The sequence below is a fragment of the Sus scrofa genome, chromosome 7 (genome assembly GCF_000003025.6).
Source record: "Sus scrofa isolate TJ Tabasco breed Duroc chromosome 7, Sscrofa11.1, whole genome shotgun sequence".
Lineage (NCBI taxonomy): Eukaryota > Metazoa > Chordata > Mammalia > Artiodactyla > Suidae > Sus > Sus scrofa.
In genome coordinates, this window is record NC_010449.5 from 29,690,848 (window position 1) to 29,714,152 (window position 23,305).

The 23,305-nt window shown below is 51.6% G+C and overlaps 1 protein-coding gene across 6 annotated transcripts; it reads left to right on the forward strand.

Annotated features, from left to right (window-relative positions):
* Positions 1,928-22,869, forward strand: KIFC1 (kinesin family member C1). Of its 6 annotated transcripts, XM_021098598.1 has the most exons (12): positions 3,960-4,100; positions 4,543-4,930; positions 14,527-14,664; positions 14,829-14,922; positions 15,991-16,044; positions 16,162-16,212; positions 16,404-16,801; positions 17,339-18,109; positions 19,041-19,331; positions 19,426-19,499; positions 19,602-19,677; positions 22,646-22,869. In XM_021098598.1, the coding sequence occupies exons 3-12, from the start codon at positions 14,638-14,640 to the stop codon at positions 22,688-22,690; spliced, it is 1,881 nt and encodes a 626-aa protein (XP_020954257.1). In that variant the 5' UTR covers positions 3,960-4,100; positions 4,543-4,930; positions 14,527-14,637; the 3' UTR covers positions 22,691-22,869. The 6 variants fall into 6 exon arrangements, with proteins under 6 accessions (XP_020954258.1, XP_001927880.3, XP_020954255.1 ...); XM_021098599.1 differs by lacking the exons at positions 3,960-4,100; positions 4,543-4,930 and adding an exon at positions 1,928-3,913; XM_001927845.5 differs by lacking the exon at positions 4,543-4,930 and having other exon boundaries at positions 3,890-4,100.

Sequence of the window (23,305 nt, forward strand, 5' to 3'; positions counted from 1 at the left end):
CGCACCTATAGCCACTGGCCTACACCAGAGCCACAGCAGCGCAGGATCCAAGCCGAGTCTGCGACCTACACCACAGCTCATGGCAACGCCAGATCCTTAACCCACTGAGCAAGGGCAGGGATCGAACCTGCAACCTCATGGTTCCCAGTCAGATTCATTAACCACTGCGCCACCACAAGAACTCCCAGAATCACTTTTAAAGAGTACAGGCCTTTCATTTCTGCAAGATGTCTCTCAAGCCCAAGTGTGCATAAGGACAGGAGAGAAATGGGGAGCACGTCTCAGTTCACAGCATCGAAAGTTCTCACGGCACAGCATTTAAAGTTGCAAGAGGCGAAACCATCTCACTCTGGTGCTGCCAAACCAGTCTGGCAGGTTTCTCCACCATAAAGCACTGTCCCTTTGTAATGCCTGTGTCTGGTACCTCACCAAATCTCCACCGATCTGCCTTAGCATCCATTGATGACTTGTCAGAATAAGCATGAGGACGTTTATAAAATGGTGATTTTTTTTTTTTTTTTTGATCCCACCTGTGGCAAGTGTAAGTTCCCAGGCCAGAGACTGAACCTGTGCCACAGCAGTGACAATGCTGGATCCTTAACCTGCTAAGCCACCAGAGAACCCCATGAATGGTGATTTTTAAAATTCCATCATTTCTCCTTCATTTTCAGTCAACAGTCTACCAAAAAAGAGACCATTCCTGTCTCTTTCCCTCTCCCTGTGGACCCCAGTTGGTGGGCGGAGGGGAAGAGGGCTTCCCTGGTACAGGCTCCAACCCCTCAAACTTCCCACCACCACAGAGGAGATCCTTGCAAGCTGACTGAAGAACGGGATATCCTGGCGCTGATGGGGGTGGAGATGGAAGAGAAGGGGAGCATCCATCACCTGCATCTCACCCAGGCCACATCCTCAAAGAACTCCACCGCAAGGACCAGCTGCTGGCCACTGGCCATGGCTGTCATCCTCAAGAAGAATGCATTCCTTTTGGCCTTTGGGTCATCCCCTGCTGGCCTAGGGAGGACCTCAGGTTGCCCCTGTTGAACAGCCTTGTACCCCTGGGGCACTAGGCGACAGTGCTGACTTGCTGGTGACCTGGCACCCTCTCTTGTTTCCTCCTAAAGCAAGGTCCTTAAGTCTGGGACCTCAGACTCTGCCCAGGGGACACCCACAATTATGACTTGGTCTACTCCTCCCCACTTACACCCCCAGCCCCAAGTTTACCTTGCAGGTTCTGGTTGAGCAGAGGCTTGGGAACCACTGGCCTGGAAACTCATCCCCTGGGGGATGCTGGCAGCATGTCCAAGGACTGTTGAGTTTGGGGAGAGAACACCCTCAGCTTGGCCAGCAGTCAGAGATAACTCTTCTGCATGTAGTGATAGGAGATCCAGGTTACACCAGTTCTCTTGTTTTTGTGCTTTTCCTTCCCATGGGCAGCCTGTGACTCTGAAGGGGACTGGCAGCTCTGTGCCTCTCCTTCCTAGGACTTCCCTTCCCAGGGGCCCTCTGCAAGGGGGAGGAGGTGACCTGTCAATGGAGATCCAGCTGGCCAGGGACTTAGGTCTATCCTGTTATGTTTGCTGCTGGTTACAATTCCAACTTTCTGTACAATTAGACTGAAGTTTTCACTGTGTTTACAAAACAAATTAAAACGGAGAGTGAGGTTAAAAAAACAATTCAGTTCCTGTTGTGGCTCATCCAGTTAGGAACCTCGGAGTTCCCGCTGTTGCTCAGCAGAAACAAATCTGACTAGCATCCATGAAGATGCAGGTTTGATCCCTGGCCTTGCTCAGTGGGTTAAGGATCTGGCGTTGCAGTGAGCTGTGGTGTAGGTCGTAGACTCAGCTTGGATCTGGCATGGCTGTGGCGTAGGACGGCAACTGGAGCTCCGATTCAACCCCTAGCTTGGGAACCTCCATATGCCGAGGGCGAGGCCCTTAAAACACACACACACACACATGAACTTGACATAAGTGTCTGTGAGGATACAGGTTCAATCCCCAGCCTTGCTCAGCCGATTCAACCCTTGGCCTGGGAACTTTGATATGCTGCAGGTGCAGCCTTAAAAAAAGAAAAAAAAAATTCTCCCAGCAGTTCCTGTTGTGGCTCACCAGGTTAAGGACCCAGCGTCTTTTTGAGGATTCAGGTTCAATCCCTGGCCTCGTAGAATGGATTAAGTTTCCAGCATTGTACTGTTCAGGTTTGATCCCTGGCCCAGGAATTTCCACATGCTCTGGGTGCAGCCAAAGTAAATTTTTTTTAAAAAAGGATTTTTTAACATGGATATATCTTGGGATTATTGAGAGCAGGTTTCCTTCTTCTTAAAAGGAATGCTTTCAACTTCATTATGGTGATGTGTGCTCTTGGATATTTGAAGATTGCCTTTATCAGGTTATTTTTTCCCCCAATATCAATGGGTAGTGACCATTTTGAGTAGTTTTGCATCAAGATGAATCAACTTTTTCCCCTTTAATGCCCATAGTTTTCTCGTCTAACATTTGCTCTTTAACTTCAACAAATGCCTCTTGGTATACATTTCTTCTCAGGTTTCCCTTCTCAGTTCTCTTTCCTCATCCATTAAGTGTTGGTCTTCTCCAGTTTCTTCCATCACTACCCACTGTTCAAGCTCCTGCTCTTTGTAGGTTTCCTAGGATTTTAAAGGTTGGGGGATGATGACAGAGTTTTCAAACACTGTGTCTCCCCACAGTCTCTCCTCTCCACTAGCACATGTGATTTCAAGTTAAAGCCCTGGATAGGAAACTAGGTGGCTCGACTTCCGGTTCTGTCAATCTCCAATTAGGCAGCAAGACAATCCCTTAGTGCCCTGCCTTTCAGTCTCCTAAATAAAACCCCTGCCTTGCGTACCTCCAGGACTGTTTGGCATACCACCCTGTAAATCATTCACAGGTAAGGGGCTGCTGTTTGTGTTACTAAGATTACAACAAGAAGTGTGAGATAACCATAGCCTGGATTTGGAAGCTAGTGAACTCCAGATCCAGTCTCGGTGAGCAGTGTGACTTAGTACTTGTTACTTAACCTTTCTTTAGAAAGGTTTAGGTTGACCTGGTTCCTTCATCTGGCTTGCAGGTAAGAAATGCGAAGCACTTGGCACATAGAGCACAATGAATTAGCTAGCGAAGAGATGATGCACGTTAAGTTAGTCTGAAAAGTATAAAATACTCCACAAATGGAAGCAGTTGTCTCTCGGTGGGTTCTAGGATGGGAAGGTCTCAAGCCCGTTCTGCAACACCAGGAACAGCGCCCAGGTCGTAGAAGGCAGGGGGAGGAAAGTCACTGCAGAGAAAAGTCCTCCCCTGGTCCTCGAATCCCCCACGTTGCGCTCTCCTGGAGCGCCGAGCGGTGCTCGAAGTCCTTCAGTTCGATGACAGATGCCAAAAAGAGAGGGGAACGGGCAGGCTTGGCCACTCGCACCTCCGCAGGAGGGACACAGCTTCCGCTGCCGGGATCAGTTCCGCGAGGCGGAGAGACGACGCGCACTGGCGATAACCGTCTTAACCCCGTCGGGGCTGACGAGTGCGCATCCTGTCGCTGCCGATAGGGGCACTCGTCCTGCCACGCGCCCGGCACGGTCCCCTTTGCGCATGCGTAGTTCCTTCCGGCCAGCGTCCCCACCCCCACAGGAGTTACGTACGGGCGGGGTGTTCCCTGCACTTTCCGAGGCGGCGAGCGGCGGCCCGGACCAACCGGAAGTCCAGCGCGACAACCGCTAGAGGAGAGGTAGGGTAGGAGGAGAAGCTGTGGAGCCGGAAGTGTGACCAACCAGCTTTTCTACCCGGGCGGGGAAGCCGGAAGGAGACGGCGCCGGCAGGCGGGGCGTGGCCTCGGCGGCGGCGGGCGCTAGGATTGGCCCGCGGCTGCGGCCACGGCGAGGATTGGTCCTGGCGTGCGGAGCGAGGTGAGCTGGCGGCAGCCGTTGAAATTCGAAAGTGGCGGGTGTGGCGCGGGGCTGTGGCGCGGGTGCCCGGAGCGCGCGTGCAGTGTGGCGAGCGCGCGCGAAAGCGGGTCCCGGGAGCCCCGGCGCCGTGTCCTCCTGCATCGAGCTTCCCGGGCGTGCGTGGCGCGGAGCAGACATGGAGACGCTGGTGAGTAGGGGCGGCGCGGGGGCGACAGATGCTGACGCGCAGCGGAGCCCCTGACGCCCGGCAGCCCCAGCCCTGCCTCCCTGGAGGGCCGAGGCCCGCGCGCCCCCACCCAGCAAAAGGGGTGGGGAACGGAGAGTGGGGAAGACAGGGGTCAGCCCGGAGGTCGGGGCGCCGACCCGCCTCCCCCGGCTCCGGGGAGTCGCCTGCACCCTTGCTCACTTTCGTGTTGCCACGATTTCCCGTTTCGAATAATCGGGCTTGCAGTGTGTAATTGAGAAGGACGGATTCTGAGATGACCCTTGGCTCAGGGAAATGGTGTCTGAGGCCAGATCCTACTGGTGGCCTTTCGTGTCCTCTTTGCTGCCATCGCGGGGTGTGGGAAGGGGAGAGCGCGAATGGATACTCTGAGCCGAAGGGCTGCTCGTTCTTTCTCCTTCCCCAGGTTTTGCAGAGATCTCTGCTCAGTGGGACGGGTCGGTGCCCTGCTGCGCCCGACAGCCACCTGCAGCCTCCTCTCTCCGGTGGAGAGGGCTGTGTTTGTGACAGTGCGAGTGGATAGGCTGCTGGTTCCAGAAGAGGGCTCCTGCCCGAACCCTATGTTTACTGATAGTTGACATTCGGATTTACCCAAAGTCAAGTTTCATCTTGAAGAGGCATTCTTTGTATCCTGCAGCCAGAGGGGAGAAGTGGGAGGTGATAGTGAAAAAGAATAGAAGCCTCCTCCTATTTATTCATGGAATACTTACTGAGCATCTATTATGTGCTTGGACTGCAGCATTTAACAAGCAAAGGTTCCTGTCTTCTTGGAGCTGCCATTCTATGGGGAAACAGTATGTGATAAGTAAATTATATGATCCCATTAAGAAAATAAGTGCCATGGAGAAAGGAAAAATTTGAACAGATTAAGGGGAGGGAGGGGAGACCAGCTGGTATGATAGACTATTAAATAGGGTGGGAGGAGTTCAAGTCGTGGTGGCTCAATGAAAACAACCCTGCTAGCATCTATGAGGACTCAGGTTCGATCCCTGGCTTTGCTCAGTGGGTTAAGGATCCAACTTTGTTGGGAGCTGTGGTGTAGGTTGCAGACACGGCTCGGATTCCACATTGCTATGGCTGTGGGGTAGGCCAACAGCTGTAGCTCCAAATGGACCCTAGCCTGGGAACTTGCATCATATGCTGTGGGTGTGGCCCTAAGAAGGAAAAAAAAAAAGTTGAGAGTTGAATAAAGACTTGGAGGAGGGCATTCCCTGGTGGCTCAGCTGGTTAAGGATCAAGCATTAAAGATCCAGCGTTGTCACTGCTAATGGCATGGGTTCCTGGACCTGGAGGAACCACATGCTTGTGGGCATGGCCAAAAAAAAGGACTTTCTCTTTTTTTTTTTGTCTCTTTGCTATTTCTTGGGCCGCTCTCACGGCATATGGAGGTTCCCAGGCTAGGGGTCGAATCAGAGCTGTAGCTGCCGGCCTACGCCAGAGTCACAGCAATGCAGGATCCTTAACTCACTGAGCAAGGGCAGGGATTGAACCCGCAACCTCATGGTTCCTAGTTGGATTCGTTAACCACTGCGCCACGACGGGAACTCCAAAAAGGACTTTCTAAGTGGTTTTTGAGGGGATAATATTTCAGACAGAGGGGATCTGCTGGAGCCAAGTCTCTAGAACTGTATGGCAAAGCTGGAATGGAGAGAGCGAAGGGGAAATTGTGGGGTGGGAAGCCAGGTAACTTAAAGGGGGTTTGTTGATCCCACTGCTTTTTTTTTTTTTTTTTGTCTTTTTGCTATTTCTTGGGCCGCTCCCGGGGCATATGGAGGTTCCCAGGCTAGGGATCTAATCGGAGATGTAGCTGCCGGCCTATGCCAGAGCTACAGCAACACGAGATCTGAGCCGCGTCTGCGAACTACACCACACCAGGTCCTTAACCCACTGAGCAAGGCCGGGACTGAACCCGCAACCTCATGGTTCCTAGTTGGATTCTTTAACCACTGAGCCACGATGGGAACTCCGATCCCACTGCTTCTTTCAGGGGCTATTGTGAGGACTTTGATTTCTATTCCGAGTGAGATGGGGAATCATTGGATGGTTTTAAGGAGAGAGAGGTGAGACCAGCCTTACATTATTGTAAGAGAACCACCACAATGGTCCTGAGGTCAGACTGTAAGGGAGCAAAGATTGAAACAAGGAGAACTGATAGGAATGGGATAGGTTTTCTCAGCTTTCACATTACTGACATTTTGTTGTGGGAGCTGTCCTGTGCCTGGGCTGAGGTTTAACAGCATTCCTGGCTTCTACCCACTAGGTGACAGTAGCAACCCCCACCTAATCATGACAGGCCGAGTGTCTCCAGACATGGTCCCCTGGGGAGTAAAGACATCCCTAGTTGAGAACCAGTGGAGTACAGTGATCTGGGTGAGAGATGAGGGTGACCCAGGTCATGGGTGTGGCGGTGGAAGTAGTAACAAGTGGTCAGATTCTGGAGGTCCTTGAGAGAGGGAGTCTGCCAAGTTGGCTGGCATTAGACTTGAGAGGGAAGAGAATTAGAGTCTTGGGGTGTATTTGCTTGAGCAGCTGATGCTCAAGTTGATGGAGTTACATTACCTGAGATGGAGAGGCTTCCAGAGCAAGTTGGAAGGAGAGTTGGACATCAGGAGGTCAGACGGGTGTGTTACCTTTGATATGCTTATTAGACTTGTAAGTGGAGACATTGAGAAGGCAGGAGTTCAGGGGCAGAGTCAAGGGCTGGAGATAGAAACGTAGGAGTTGTCAGCATATCAGTGGTGTTCAAAGGCACGCAAGTGGACTACAGTGTAGTTAGGGAATAGAAAGACTGCTGTTAAAGTTATGGGAGGGGAGTTCCCATTGTGGCCCAGCAGAAACAAATACGACTAGGAACCATGAGGTTGCGGGTTCGATCCCTGACCTTGCTCAGTGGGTTAAGGATCCGGCGTTGCTGTGAGCTGTGGTGTAGGTCGCGGATGTGGCTTGGATCTCGAGTTGCTGTGGCTCCGGCATAGGCCAGCAGCTGTAGCTTTGGTTAGACTCCTAGCCTGGGAACCTCCATATGCTGCGGGTATGGCCCCAAAAGGACAAAAATAAATAAATAAATAAGTAAATAAAGTTATGGGAGATCTAACCAGTAGAAGAAGATCCACTGGTGAGGTAGGAAAATCAGGAGCTGATGGTCTCCAGGAAGCTAAAAGAGGAGAATGTACCAAGAGGGAGTGATCGGCTCTAGCAAATGCAGCTGATGGGTCAAAAAACAGGAAGCTGAATTGACTTAGCAATACCTGCTTACCTGTGACCTTGAGAGCAGTTTTGGTGGAATGGTGGGGGAGTGAAAGCCTGATTAGGATGGGTTAGGAAGTATAATGGCATGTATCGTGTACTGATTGGGATGGTCCAGGAGAGAGTGAAGATGATGGTGTAGAGGAGAGCAGGAAGGGGTGCTGGGGTGATCCTGAGTAGGGGAGGGTGGGGTCCGATGCACAGTGGAGGCAGGGAATGGACTCTGATCCTGGAGAGTAGGTAAAGGAGGGATTCAATGAATATCTGTTTTGTTTTGATTTTTCATCTTATGGCCACACTTTTGGCACATGGAGTTCCCAGGCCAGGGATTGAATCCGAGCCATAGCTGTGACCTATGCCACAGATGTAGCAACTCCAGATCCTTAATCCACTGTGCCATGCCAAGGATTGAACCTCTTTGCAGGACTTGAGGCGCTGCACTTGGACTCTTTTTTTTTTTGCCATTTCTTGGGCCACTCCTGTGGCATATGGAGTTTCCCAGGCTAGGGGTCTAATTGGAGCTGTAGCTGCCAGCCTACACCAGAACCACAGCAACGCAGGATCTGAGCCACATCTGCAACCTACACCACAGTTCATGGCAACGCCAGATCATTAACCCACTTAGCAAGGGCAGGGATCGAACCCGCAACCTCATGGTTCCCAGTCGGATTCGTTAACCACTGCGCCATGACGGGAACTCCGTGCACTTGGACTCTTTTTTTTTTTTTTTTTTTGTCTTTTTGTCTTTTTTTTGTTGTTGTTGTTGTTGCTATTTCTTGGGCCGCTCCCTCGGCATATGGAGGTTCCCAGGCTACGGGTCGAATCGGAGCTGTAGCCACCAGCCTACGCCAGAGCCACAGCAACGCGGGATCCAAGCCGCGTCTGCGACCTACACCACAGCTCATGGCAATGCCGGATCCTTAACCCACTGAGCAAGGGCAGGGATCGAACCCGCAACCTCATGGTTCCTAGTCGGATTCGTTAACCACTGCGCCACGACGGGAACTCCCACTTGGACTCTTAACCCACTGTGGCATAGCAACAACTTCAGTGAATATCTGTTTTTATAGAAGGTTTATTGTGGAAAGTTGGGAGTCATCATATCTATCCTTACAGATGGGAGAAAAAGACTACTCTTTGCAGATGTCCTTTGAACACGTTTTCTGCACCCACACAAATTCCAGGGAGGTAGATCTTCAGTAGGTCCACTACCATAGTCTAGAGAATGAAGGACACAGGCTATTTAAAAAGTTGGTGTTTGACCTTGAAATAAAGAAAAATACAGGAGTTCCTATTTTGGCTCAGTGGTTAGCGAACCCGACCAGCACCCATGAAGATGCAGGTTCGATACCTGGCCTTGCTCAGTGGGTTAAGGATCCAACATTGCCCTGAACTGTGGTTGGTCTCAGACTCGGCTCAGATCCTGAATTGCTGTGGCTATGGTGCAGGCCGGCAACTGTAGCTCTGATTCGACCCCTAGCCTGGGAACCTCCATATGCCACAGGTGCGGCCCTAAAAAGGCAAAAAGACCAAAAAAAAAAAAAAAAAAGAAAGAAAGAAAGAAAATTCAGTTTTCATACCACATTTGATTAAACTGAATTAAAATAAGCATTCTTTGTTCACATTTCTGCAGGTGGCAAGAAAAAGAATGCCACCTTCTCTTTTCCTTTTTCTATTGGTATTGGATGTATCACAGTTTATTTAAGTATGCCCCTGCTGGTGGACATCTGATTTCATTCCTTTAGAAACGTACTGAGTCCTGCCTTGTAGCAGACATTGTACTATACACTCTGGTTACACAGTTGCGAACAAAACAGACATGTTCTTGTGATGCTCACAGTCTAATGTAAAGAAAGATAATAGGCCAATAAACTGAAACAAAAATTTTTTTTCCCTGAAAGTTTGGCATATGGAAGTTCCAAGGCTAGGGACTGAGTCTGAACCACAGCTGCAGCAACATTGGATCCTTAACCTACTGTACCACAGCAGAAATTCCCAAGCTAAAATTTTTAAAACTGATTGTTTCAGAGTTTTCTCTGTAGTGATGTTCTGTGAACAACCTTGAATGTATCTCTTTGGGTCCCAGGTAGCCCAACCTCACTTTCCCAAAGTTGAACTTAGTGTCTCTTAAAAAACTAGTCCTTTACAGAGTTCTCTTGTGGCTCATCTGGTTAAGGATCCAGCTTGCATCACTGCTGCCAGGCAGGTTCCATCCCTGGCCTGGGAACTTCTGCATGCTGTGGGTACAGCCAAAAACAAAAACTAGCCCTTCGGGTATTCTTGGATTTCTCCATGTTATTTCTTTTTTTTTTTTTTTTTTTTTGCCTTTTTTTTTTGTCTTTTGTTGTTGCCGTTGCTATTTCTTGGGCCGCTCCCGCGGCATGTGGAGGTTCCCAGGCTAGGGGTCTAATCGGAGCTGTAGCCCCTAGCCTACGCCAGAGCCACAGCAACGCAGGATCCGAGCCACGTCTGCAACCTACACCACAGCTCGCGGCAACGCCGGATCGTTAACCCACTGAGCAAGGGCAGGGACCGAACCCGCAACCTCATGGTTCCTAGTCGGATTCGTTAACCACTGCGCCACGACGGGAACTCCTCCATGTTATTTCTTACAACTGCATGTGAATCTACAGTGGTCTTTTTTTTTTTTTTGTCCGTGCCCAAATTTTTTTTGGCCATCCAAAATTCCCCGGGCGGGGGATCAGACCTGCACCATAGCAGTGACAACACCAGATCCTTAACCTTCTGAGGCACCAGGGAACTTCTACAGTGATTTTATCTTATTTTTCTATTTGTTTATTTGTTTATTTTTGTCTTTTTGCTGTTTCTTGGGCCGCTCCTGCGGCCTATGGAGGTTCCCAGGCTAGGGGTCCAATCAGAGCTGTAGCCACCGGCCTACGCCACAGCAACACAGGGATCTGAGCCGCATCTGCAACCTACACCACAGCTCATGGCAACGCCGGATCCCTAACCCACTGAGCAAGGCCAGGGATCGAACCCGAAACCTCATGGTTCCTAGTCGGATTCGTTAACCACTGAGCCATGATGGGAACTCTTTCTACAGTGATTTTAAAATGAAAAGTGCAATTAAAAAACAAAACAGGAGTTCCTGTCATGCCCTTGCTCTTGGGTCCGGGATCCAGCGTTGCTGTGTGCTGTAGTGTAGATCACAGATGCAGCTCAGACCCATTGTTGCTGTGGCGTAGAGCAGCAGCTGTAGCTCCGATTCGACCCTAGCCTGGGAACTTCCATATGCCTCAGGTGTGGCCCTAAAAAATAAAACAAAACAAATCAAATCCAGCTTTTCCTCCTGATGTTGGCTAATGGACCCATGGGAGATTTCTTGGAGTCAGCCTGGACTCCTCCATCTCCCCCACTGTCTGCCTTTGACCGCCCTCCCCTAGCCAGCCTCCCCCTCAGGTCCATACCTGGTTTCATCCTCCTCTTCATCCCCACTGCCTGGCTCTCTCTTAGATGGGTTTCTGCTTAGTCCTCAGACCCTTATAACGTCTCCTCTCCCTGCGTTCCAGGAGGATTAAGCTCTAATGCCCTAAGGCCTCCTTTGTATCTAGTGAAGTAACTAATCTCTTAGGTACCTAGAATGGTAAGAGCTGTTTACATTCTTTTTTTTTTTTTTTTTAAGTTTTATTGGAGTATAGTTAATTTAAAAGACTGATTTCTTCTGTCCAACAAAATGACCTAGTCATACATATCCACACATCCATTCTCTCTGATTCTTTTTTTGGTCTTTTTGCCATTTCTTGGGCCGCTCCTATGGCATGTGGAGGTTCCCAGGCTAGGGGTGGAATCGGAGCTGTAGCTGCTGGCCTACGCCAGAGCCACAGCGCGGGATCCGAGCTGAGTCTGCGACCTACACCACAGCTCACGGCAACACCAGATCCTCAACCCACTGAGCAAGGCCAGGGATCGAACCCGCAACCTCATGGTTCCTAGTCAGATTTGTTAGCCACTGAGCCACGATGGGAACTCCTCTCTCTGATTCTTTTAAGAGCTGTGTACATCCTTGGGAAAATTGAGAAAATGGGTCCTTTCTGTTAAGCTCACTTCTCTGTGCCCAGTATGAAAAGGCTGCCCTAGGACATGACTCTGGGAGGGCATAGCCTCTCCATCCATCCCCACGCCCCAGGGAGCAGCTGTCATTCAGCAGACCTAGCTCAGCAAATCCTGTGGATTGGATGAGTGAGGGAAGGATGCTGTTCCTCTGCAGGGATAAGCCTCACCTACTTCCGTTCGTTCCTTGCATTGCTCTCAGTTCACTTTTCAGAAGAAATCTAGACATACCCTTCCCCTGTCCAAAACTTAGTTGGCTTCAGAAAACCCCAGACTCTCAGCACAGCACAGAGCTGCCACATCTTCCCCTTCTGCCTCTCTTCTCACCTCCCCACTCGCTGTGCATGTGCCTGGGTCCAGTTGAACAGAGTAAGTGGTCATTCCTGGCACGTACCTCTCTTGCTTTCTGCGTAGAGGGCTCTTCCTTGGCCCAGGCCCTTCAAAGCCAGCTCTTTCTCATCCTCAAGGCTCAGCCTAGAAAGACTTCTTAGACGCAGGTCTGACGTGCTCCACTTCCAAACTGGATGTCTACCCCCTCCTTCAGGATTCATTTATGATAGCACTCAGTAAAGATTTCATCACTTTTTTTTTGTCTTTTTAGGGTGGCACCTGTGGCACATGGAGACATGGAGGTTCCCAGGCTAGGGGTCTAATCCAAGCAACAGCTGCCGGCCTACACCAGAGCCACAGCCTCCAGCCTACATCACAGCCACACCAGATCCAAGCTGCGTCTGCGACCTACACCACAGATCATGGCAATGCCAAATCCTTAACCCACTGAGCAAGGCCAGGGACTGAGCTGGCAACCTCATGATTCCTGGTTGGATTTGTTTCCACTACGCCACGACGGGAACTCCTCATCACTTCTTTTTAAAATTTATTTTTTTGTCTTTTTAGGGCCACACCTGTGGCATATGGAGGTTCTCAGGCTAGGGTTTGAATCGGAGTCGTCATCTCTTTAAATGCTTCGCCTGCCTATTGTCCTGTGGGCCGTCTTGGGGGTAGGGGCCACGTCTGTATTTCCAGAATGCAGATCATTTCCTGGCATGTAACTGGCAAATCACCATAGGTGGTCACCCTCCTCCTGGGCATATCATGATAGGTGACCACCTTCTCTGCACGGATTTGCACAGGAATGGAAAGGAATTGCTTTTAGCACTGAAAGTCCTGTGTCCCAGGAAACCCCTCAGTCCTTAGCAAACAAAAAAGGTTGGTTACCCTAAGTAGGGGCAACCACAGGGTGGGTGAAACCTCCAGGCCCTGAACCGAGGAGAGGGTCTTCTTTCTTTCCCACTGCTCCCACCTCATACTTAGGCTTCGATGGCCGTCACACTGGTCATGCAACTACTTCCTGGTCTTCCCCGTGCAGGTCAGCCCACTCGAACCTCATTGGTATTTATTATTTATAATAGGCTCTTTCGTGTATTTTTCACATGCCTGGTCAGAAACTGAATCCGACTCTCCATGCACTCCAGGCTAAAGCCTAAACTCCTGAGCTGGGCATCAATTCCCAATGGGACAGTGTGGTCCAGTGGCTAAAACGTGGCCTCCAGAACCAGACTGTCTAGGTTCTAAAGCTGGCTCTGCCTTTTGTTCGCTGATGACCTTGACCAGCTCTTTGACCTCTCAGTGCCTTCCTTCCCTCATTCGCAAGATGAGGCTCATAATAGCACCCACCTGTGTGCTGAGGTTGACGTTGATGAGCTTTTTTTGGGGGGGGACGCACTTGTGACATATGAAAGTTCCCAGGCTAGGGGTCGAATCAGAGCCACCGCTGCCAGCCTACACCACAGCTCACAGCAACACCAGATCCTTAACTCAGATGGGGCCAGGGATCAAACCCACAACCTCATGGATACTAGTCAAGTTTGTTACCACAATGGAAACTCCCAGATAAGCTTTTTTCTTTTCTTTTCTTTTCCTTTTTTTTTTTTTTTTTTTTTTTTTTTTTTTTGTCTTTTTTCTTTTTAGGGCCGCACCTGTGGCATATGGAGGTTCCCAGGCTAGGGGTCTAATGGAAGCTATAGCTGTGGGCCTATGCCACAAGCCACAGGAACACCACATCCGAGCCCAGTCTGTGACCTATACCACAGCTCATGGCAATGCTGGATTCTTAACCCACTGAGCAAAGCCAGAGATCGAACCCACACCTCATGGTTCCTAGTCGGATTTGTTTCTGCTGTACCGCTATGGGAACTTCTCCAGATAAGCTTTTAGGACAGTTCCTAATAAATGTTACCTTCTCCTCCCACCCAGTCTTCAGCCTTACCTTTCTTCCGACTCTCCCTTGTTTAAAATTCTCAGCTTTAACTAAAAGGGCCCTTTGGGAATTCCCTGATGGCTCTACAGGTTAAGGATCCAGCATCGTCACTCCTGTGGCGCAGGTTCAATCCTTGACCTAGAAACTTCCACATGCCACAGGTGCAGCCAAAAGATAAAATAAAAGGGCCTAAGTTCCCACTGTGGCTCAGCAGGTTAAGAACCCAACTAGTATCCATGGGGATGTGGTTTCAGCCCCCGACATCGCTCCGCTCAGTGGGTTAAGGATCCAGTATTGCTGTGAGCTGTGGTGTAGGTCACAGATAGGGCTCAGATCTCATGTTGCTGTGGCTGTCGTGTAGGCCAGTGGTTACAGTTCCGATTGGACCGCTAGCCTGGGAACTTCCATGAGCCTCGGGTGGGGCCCTAAAACCCCAAAAAAAAAAAAAAAAAAAAAAAAAAAAAAAAAGAGGGTATTGATTTCTCAGCCATACTATGTGCAGGCCTGACCTTTTGCCTTCCAAAAGGAGAGTGTTCTTTTTTCTCTGCTTGTTTGAGTGTCATCCTTAAAGTTAGCTAAAGTCCAAGGTCTGTCCGGCTTTTCCCTTTGATCTTAGTGATTGTATCATGTCCCACCTCTCTCCATGGGGTCTGGCTGGCACATAATCCATGAGCCCCAGTTTGTGGCACAAGAGGTACCCAGTTAATGCTTGTTGGTGGTGATGTTGAGAATTAGGCTTGGGGGTGCTGAAGAGGGGATTCTTGGGACATTTGGGCCCCAGTGTATTGTCTTAAGGGTCTCTCTTCCCAGCAGAGGTCGCCCTTGTTGGAAGTGAAGGGGAACATAGAGGTAAAGAGACCCCTGCCCAAGCCCCCTTCCCGGCTGCCCTTGTCAGGAAGCAGACTTAAGAGGGGGCCTGAGCAGATGGAGGAGGCCTTGGAACCTGAGAAGGTAAGCAGGTTTGGAAACCGGTGGGGGGTGTGGGTGTGTGCCTGAGAGAGAGAGAGAGAGAGTGTGTGTGTGTGTGTGTGTGTGTGTGTGTGTGTGAGAGAAAGTGTAAGAGAGAGGAACAGTCGGAGGGTAACTCCAGACCCCCCATCCTTGTCTTTCCCCAGAAAAGGACGCGAGGCCTGGGCACCAAAATCGCCCCGTCCCGCCCCAGAGCAGCGTTGCTCACCGCAGTGCCTCAGACGCAGGGCCAGGCTGCAGGTGGGTTGTAGGGCTGGACAGGGACCAAGGGCCCACATCCACCTCTCTTCAACTCACTTCTTTTTCTCTTCTTTCCATTTTAGCTTTTTTTTTTTTTGCCTTTTCTAGGGCTGCTTCTGCGGCATATGGAGGTTCCCAGGCTAGGGGTCTAATTGGAGCTGTAGCTGTCACCCTACACCAGAGCCACAGCAACGTGGGATCTGAGCTGTGTCTGCAACCTACACCACAGTTCACGGCAACGCCGGATCCTTAACCCACTGAGCAAGGCCAGGGATTGAACCCGCAGCCTTGTGGTTCCTAGTCGGATTCGTTAACCACTGCACCACAATGGGAACTCCTCCATTTTAGCTTATTTTGAGTAGGTAGTACAGGTCACTTGTTAGAAAAGTACAAAAGTGGTCAGACGGTGAGAAGTCTGCCTGTGTTCCCCACACCCAGTCCTGCTCCCCAGGGGCACCTGTGTGTGTGTCCCACCAGGGGTTTCTGTGGGTTTTCAGGCAGTCATGGGCGTGTTACCCAGTGTGTTTTACACAGATGTGCCCCTGCTTTACACACGGCTCTTCCTGTTAATCTTGGTCTAACTCGTTGCTTGGCATGTTGGTCCTCGGAAGGGTATCTTTAGGAGTTGGTCAGACTTAGGGAAAGAGGCAAGTCATCTTATTTCTTTTTGTGTGTGTGCGTTTTGATTTTTTTTTTCTCATGGCCATGCCCATGGCATACTGGAAGTTCCTGGGCCAGGGATCGAACCCAAGCCTCTGCAGCAACTCCAGCTGCTGCAGTTGGATTCTTATCCACTGTACCACAGTGGGAACTCCTTATTTCATTTTTTGTTTGTTTGGCCACAGCCAAGGCATGTGGAAGTTCCTGGGCCAGGGATTGAACCCTCGACACAGCAGCTCCCCAGGCTGCTGCAGTGATAATGCTGGATCCTAACCTGCTAAGCCACCAGGGAACTCCCAGTTATTTATAATCCTCTGAAAAAGCAGCTCCTCTGCCTTTGGCCTAGGCAGAGTACCTGCCACCCTGAGAGTCACAACTCTTCCTTTCCTCCCTCCCATCTTCCGACAGCGCGCACGGCTCCCAAGAAGACAGGACCCCGCTGTCCCACAGCTGTTGCCACAGGTAACAGTGTTCCAGTGCCGGGGCTGAGAAGGGCTTGGGGCACGTGATGGGAAAGTGATGGAGGTGAAGGGACTCTGGTGCTATAATTCCTTGTGTCACCCCCTCCCCATTCTCTAGTGCTGAAGAATCAGAAGCCAGGCCCTGCTGTTCCTGCCCAGAAGCCTGGCAGTAGGTGACAAATACAGTCATTGGGTGAGAGCTGGGGCGGGAGGAGGAGGTGGTGAGTACCCAGAACATCCTTTTGGTCTCTGCCTTGTCTGGAGGAGCAGGAGATGTGGCATCAGGTGCGGAGGCCCTGAGGAGAGGAGGGAGGAGAGCCATGACCTGCCTGACCTTGGTCCCCTCTGTGCCCTTCTCAGCAGCTGCCCCTCCCATGGTGGGAGGGAAGAAGCCCAGCAAACGTCCGGCCTGGGACTTAAAGGGTCAGTTATGTGACCGAATGGCAGAGCTGAAATGCTGCCGTGAGAGGAATCAGATTTTGGATCAGGAGAACCAACAGCTGCGGGACCAGCTTAGGGAGGCCCAGCAGCAGGCCTCGACCCTGGGCGCAGAGCGCCGGACACTGGAAGAGGAGTTGGCCCGGGTTCGGGTCCAGGCTGAGCAGGGCCAGCAGGAGCTGGGGAGGCTGAGTGCCCAGGTTCTGGAGCTGGAGGAGCGGCTGGGCACGCAGGAGGGCTTGGTGCAAGTGCTTCAGAGAGAGCAGCTGGGGCTGCAGGAGGAGCGGAGGGGGCTGGCCACCCGGCTGGAGGAGCAGGAGGTGAGGGCCAGCTTCTTACCTAGTGCTGACCCCGAAATGTCCAGGCTGGGGATCCCCACCTCCCCACCCCAAGCCTCTCTCTGAGACTGTCTCGCTTTCAGCCTCGTTTCACCCCACCCTGGCTGTTTTCACAGCACCCCTCCAGATCTCTGTCTCCTCAACTTCTCCACCTGCCTTGCTTTCTATCTCCGTCTTTTCTGACAAAAATCCTGTGTATCCTCTCCCTCCTCTCGCCCGTTTGGCTCCTAAGCACCAGCGCACTGAGCTGCTGCGGTCTTTCCAGTGACCGATTCTCCACTTGTGTTTCCTCTTTGTCCCCCATCCTGCCCTTGCTCCTCCCATACTTGTGGTGTCATCTCCTGCCCCTTCTGGATGGTCTGAGCTGCTCCTCTTTCTAGTACTGCCATTCCTCTTTCCTTATCTCTCTCCTCAGTAGATGGTGAAGCCCTTGAGGGCAGGGAGCAGGCCCCATCCCATGGCTACTTGTTCTTGTTCTTGGTTGCGTCTCACCCTATGTGTTTATTCCTTTCTGGACAGCGGAGGCTGCAGGCATCGGAGGCAGCGCTGTCGGACAGCCAGGCGGAGGTGGCATCTCTTCGCCAGGAGGCTGCGGCCCAGGCAGTCTTGCTGGCCGAGCGGGAAGACCGCCTGCACGGGCTGGAGATGGAGCGCCGGCGGCTCCACAACCAGCTTCAGGAGCTCAAAGGCAACATCCGCGTGTTCTGCCGTGTCCGCCCAGTCCTCCCTGGGGAGCCCACCCCGAACCCCGGCTTCCTCCTGTTCCCTGGCGGGCCCGCTGACCCTCCAACACGCCTCAGCCTCTCCCGGTCTGACGAACGGCGTGGGACCCTGAGTGGGGCACCGGCCCCCCCCACGCGACACGACTTCTCCTTTGACCGGGTCTTCCCACCAGGGAGCAGGCAGGATGAAGTGTTTGAGGAGATTGCCATGCTTGTGCAGTCTGCCCTGGATGGTTACCCAGTGTGCATCTTTGCCTATGGCCAGACCGGCAGTGGCAAGACCTTCACCATGGAGGGTGGGCCTGCGGGAGACCCCCAGGTGGAGGGACTGATCCCCCGGGCCCTGCGGCACCTCTTCTCTGTGGCACAGGAGCTCAGTGGCCAGGGCTGGACCTACAGCTTTGTGGCCAGTTACGTCGAGATCTACAACGAGACTGTCCGAGACCTGCTGGCCACTGGAACCCGGAAGGGCCAGGCGGGTGAGTGTGAGATTCGCCGGGCAGGGCCAGGGAGTGAGGAGCTTACTGTCACCAACGCCCGCTACGTTCCTGTCTCCTGTGAGAAAGAGGTAGGCATGCAGGGGCGCTGGGGCTGGAGAACGGGGAGGCCTCGCTCTGTGGGTTACAGATCTGGTGTTCCCGTGAGCTGTGGTGTAGGTCGAAGACGCCGCTCGGATCTGGTGTTGCTGGGGCTGTGGCATAGGCCGGCAGCTACAGCTCCGATTCAACCCCTAGCCTGGGAACTTCCATATGTTGTGGGCATGGCCCTAAAAAGACAAAACAAAAATAAGAACCAAGGAGGGGAGAGAAGAGGTGCCCCTGGGCCCCAGCCACTGCTCTCAGCTTCTCACCTCCTCCCACTGTCCTTGCTCACTTCATCCGTGCTTACCTCCCAGCTGTCCCTTTCGGGTCAGGGCCTTGGCACTTGCTATCTGCTTTGCCTGAATGCCCTTCTCCCGGGGTGGCTAGCTCCCTTAAGATTTTAAGGCATTGGGGAGTTCCTGTCATGGCACAGCAGAAATGAATCCTACCAGGAACCATGAGGTTGTTGGTTCAATCCCTGGCCTTGCTCAGTGGGTTAAGGATCCGGCGTTGCCGTGAGCTGTGCCGTAGGTCTCAGACGCAGCTCAGATCTGATGGTGCTATGGCTGTGGTGTAGGCCAGCAGCTGAGGCTCCAATTGGACCCCTAGCCTGGGAACCTCCATATGCTGTGGGTATGGCCCTAAAGGGAAAAAAATGGGGGGAGGGTTTAAGGGATTGGGGCCATCCCTGGTCATCCTGTCAGAAACTGCAACCCTCACTCTCCCACACTATTTTCCCATTTTATTTGGCCCCTTAGTATGAATTCTGGGTCATCCCATGTATTTCACTTACCGATTTTCTTTTGCTGCCTAGAAAGCAGGGTCCTGGAGGGCAGGTGCCCATGTCTGGGCTGCCGTGCCTGGCACCTTTCACTGACTCCCTGCTTACCTTTGCCTCTTGCTGCTCCCTGTCCCCAGGTACAGGCCCTGCTCCATCTGGCCCGCCAGAACCGGGCTGTGGCCCGCACAGCCCAGAATGAACGGTCATCACGCAGTCATAGCGTGTTCCAGCTGCAGATCTCTGGGGAACACGCGGCCCGAGGCCTGCAGTGCATCGCCCCGCTCAGTCTTGTGGACCTGGCCGGGAGCGAGCGGCTGGATTCCGGCCTCGCCCTTGGCCCTGGGGAGCGGGAACGCCTTCGGGAAACACAGTCCATTAACAGCAGCTTGTCCACACTGGGGCTGGTCATCATGGCCTTGAGCAACAAGGTGGGAATTGGGGGGGGGACGACAGGTGGGATCTGGGAGCTGGCCACTCCAAACCCTACCCCAGCCCCTTCACCTGTCCTGCTTTACCCTCCAGGAGCCCCATGTGCCTTACCGGAACAGCAAGCTCACCTACCTGCTGCAGAACTCTCTGGGTGGCAGCGCTAAGATGTAAGAGGAAGGGGTCGGGGTAGGAGAGGCGAAGTAATTGAGACCTGGTCCAGGCTCCTCCCAGCCGCTGACCCTGTAGCTGGCCCTCTCCTGTCTCCACAGGCTCATGTTCGTGAACATCTCCCCCCTGGAAGAGAATGTCTCTGAGTCTCTCAACTCCTTGCGCTTTGCTTCCAAGGTGTGGTCAATACCCATCCCTCTTGGGCCTCCTGGTGTTGGTGGCTTCTCTATCCTGACCCCATCTGTCCTGCAGGCCAGAGGGCCCAGTGCTCTAGAAGGGAGGCATCTGGGGTACTTCTACCTGGATCCACTTTTTTTTTTTTTAAACTATTGATTTTTGGGGGTTTTGAATTTAGTTTTAAAAGACAGGTAGTTGGGGAGTTCCTGTCATGGCGCAGCGGAAATGAATCTGACTAGGAACCATGAGGTTTTAGGTTCGCTCCCTGGCCTTGCTCAGTGGGTTAAGGATCTGGCATTGCTATGAGCTGTGGTGTAGGTCGCAGATGCAGCTTGGATCTGGAGTTGCTGTGGCTCTGGCGTAGGCCAGCAGCTACGGCTCCGATTAAACCCCTAGCCTGGGAAGGAGTTTCCGTCGTGGCTCAGTGGTTAATGAATCTGATTAGGAATCATGAGGTTGCGGGTTCCATCCCTGGCCTTACTCAGTGGGTTAAGGATCCGGTGTTGCCGGTGTTGCTGCAAGCTGTGGTGTAGGTTGCAGACTCGGCTCGGATTTTGCCTTGCTGTGGCTGTGGTGTAGGCCGGCAGCTACAGCTCCGATTAGCCTGGGACTCTCAATATGCCGCAGGAGTGGCCCTCAAAAGGCAAAAAGACAAAAAAAAAACCCTACCCTGGGAACCTCCATATGTCCTGGGTGTGGCCCTAAAAAGAAAAAAAAAAAAAAAAAAGAAAATTCCAAACTCTACAGAAAGCTGTACACAATAAATGAAATTTTTACCACCACCCTTCTCTACCCCATCCTCACCTGCCCTACTAGTCAACTTTTACATTTACCGTTTTACTTATCTTTCCAGTGTTTCCTTTTGCAAATAGAAGCAACATGTATGTGTGTATTCCCTCCCTCTTAGAGAAGACTTCTCTTTCCTCTCTCTCTCATGTATATGTTGTCCCACACCTTTTTATTTTCCACCCCTGATTAACAAGGTGGCCCCAGGATTCTTCCCCACTGGCACACAGAGATCATTCTATTATTTTTATGTCTGCCCAGGACTCCACTGTGTGGATGCACCAAGGTTTATCCACCAGTTCCCTCTACTGGACACTTGGATTGTTTCCATCCTTTTTCTCTCACAAACAAGGCCATTTTGACTAACCTTGGACATATGTTTACTCTTTTATTTATATCTAACTATCTGAGGAGAGAGTCCTTCAAATGGGATTCCTTGTTTTTCCAACCATTCCAAATAGTGTTAATTCAGGCTCCAACTCCCATGCAGGTCAGCTGTGTCTATGGCTGTGAGTTCTCTAGGAGACTTAGATTCCCTCAAGTCGGGAAGTTTCTTTACTGCCTGCCTCCTGGGGGGTGGTGGCAGGGAGGGGTTGAGGATAATGTTTTCCTGAGGCTGCAGCTTTATAGGGCATTTCTCTGGCTTTGTTCAGGGTCTCTGAGCAGGTCTTCTGCTGTACTGTTGCTGCCATGGAAGTAGCCACCATAGCAGCCTGCCTTAAGTTTCCCCTCATTGTCTCAGAAATGTCTTTTATACTTTAGGTTTGTTACCATCAAGATCAAAGCAAGGGCCACCCATTTCATTTGTTTCATTTTGACTCTAAGGTATCTTTTTTTTTTTTTTTGGTCTTTTCTAGGCGGCACCCAGGACATAGGGAGGTTCCCAGGCTAGGGGGTCTAATTGGAGTTGTAGCTGCTGGCCTACACCACAGCCACAGCAACGCCTGATCCTTATTAACCCACTGAGCAATGCCAGAGATCAAACTCGAAACCTCATGGTTCCTAGTCGGATTCGTTAACCACTGAGCCACTACAGGAACTCCCTCTTTTTTTTGCTTTGCTTTTTTAGGGCCATATCTGCGGCATATGGAGGTTCCCAGGCTAGGGGTCCAATTGGAGCTACTGCCGGCCTACACTACAGCCTCAGCAACATCAGACCTGAGCTGCATCTACCACCTACACCACAGCTCACAGCAACGCCAAATCTTTAACCCACTGAGCAAGGCTGGGGATTGAACCTGCAACCTCATCGTTTCTAGTCAGATTCTTTTCCACTGTGCTACAATGGGAATGCCAGTTCTAAAGTATCTTTTATTTGGGAATTCCCATCGCGGCTCAGTGGTTAACGAATCCAACTAGGAACTATGAGGTTGCGGGTTTGATCCTTGGCCTTGCTCAGTGGGTTAAGGATCCGGCATTGCCGTGAGCTGTGGTGTAGGTTGCAGATGCGGCTCGGATCCCTAGTGGCTGTGGCTGTGGTGTAGGCTGGTGGCTGTAGCTCTGATTCGACCCCTAGCCTGGGAACATCCACATGCTGCCAGAGCAGCCCTAGAAAAGACCAAAAAAAAAAAGTACCTTTTATTTAATCTGTAATAATCTCACCCACTTTTACAGCTTTAATTTGTTTAAAAAAGAGGGTCATTTGTCCTCTGGAAAATGTCCTATTCTGGATTTTGGCTGGTTGCCTCATTTTCTCCATAATTATTTTTTCTGGTAGTTAAATTTAGAGGCTTAATTTGAATCAGGTTCAAATTTCTTGGCAAGAAAACTTAGATGGTGTTTTACACTTTCTATTGCATCACATCAGAAGACACCTAATAACTAATTGTTCCACTTTTAATGATATAAAAATTGGTCACTGGATTTGGGTATTGTGAGCTTGATTTATCCATTTTAAAACTCCCTATCTACTTTTTCCCCTAATGATTTTTTTTTAATGGGCACACCCACTACGTATAGAAGTTTCCCAGCCAGGGACTGAATCTGAGCTGTAGCTGCAGGTCCTTTAACCCACTGCTCTGGGCTGAGAAACCTGCACCTCTGCAGTGACTAGAGATGCCACACTCTGATTCTTAACCCACTGGCTGCAGTGGGAACTCCTCCCTGGGAGGTGATTTGGGGAAAACTGTTTGTAGTTACTGTGAACTTTTTTTTTTCTGTTTGTCTAAACCCCTGCCCACAGGTGAACCAATGTGTCATTGGTACTGCCCAAGCCAACAAGAAATGAAGACGGATCTAGAGTGTGTGTGTGTGTGTGTGTGTGTGTGTGTGTGTGTGACACACACGGGGAAGGGAGGTGGGTGCGGGTGCTTTCTTGGTGGGGGGTGCTGTGATATCTGGGCCTATCAAATAAAGAAGAGGTTTTTTCGCTGTTTTTAAATAAAGGTTTTATTAGCGGTTGCCCAATCAGGGAGATACTTTTCATATCTGTAAAGATGGGAACTGTGGCTCTTCTGTTCTACCCAACAGGCCATGCCCATGCCTTCAGCTCCCATACCCTGTCTCGTGGTCCCCACCTGGGAGGTGTGCCCACCAGGTGGCCAGCCTCCCCTGTGCCACGGCCCCCGCCTGGCAAGAGCACCCCTGGTACTTGTGGGAGGTGGGCGGGGCCGGCGCGCCCTCCCACAAACTGCTGGCTCTCTCCCGCTCTTTCCCTGCCTTCGCGTTCGAACCGCCAGGCCTGCCCCGTCCGCTGCCCATTGGCTGGCTGCTGGTCCGAGCACCCGCCTTGGGAGCGCGGGGCGGGACGCAAGCCCGGACTCTCTCGCGCCAACTGCCTGGGCCACCGCCCGGTGAGGGGGGGGCTCGGTCCTCCCAGGTGCCGCGCGCGGGAGGAGCCACG

Bases quoted from the DNA above. Each gene is read 5' to 3' on its own strand.
- KIFC1 (XM_021098594.1), top strand. The intron at 14,665-14,828 runs GTAAGCAGGTTT...GTCTTTCCCCAG, and splicing joins AGGCCTTGGAACCTGAGAAG to AAAAGGACGCGAGGCCTGGG. The intron at 19,500-19,601 runs GTAAGAGGAAGG...CTGTCTCCACAG, and splicing joins CTGGGTGGCAGCGCTAAGAT to GCTCATGTTCGTGAACATCT.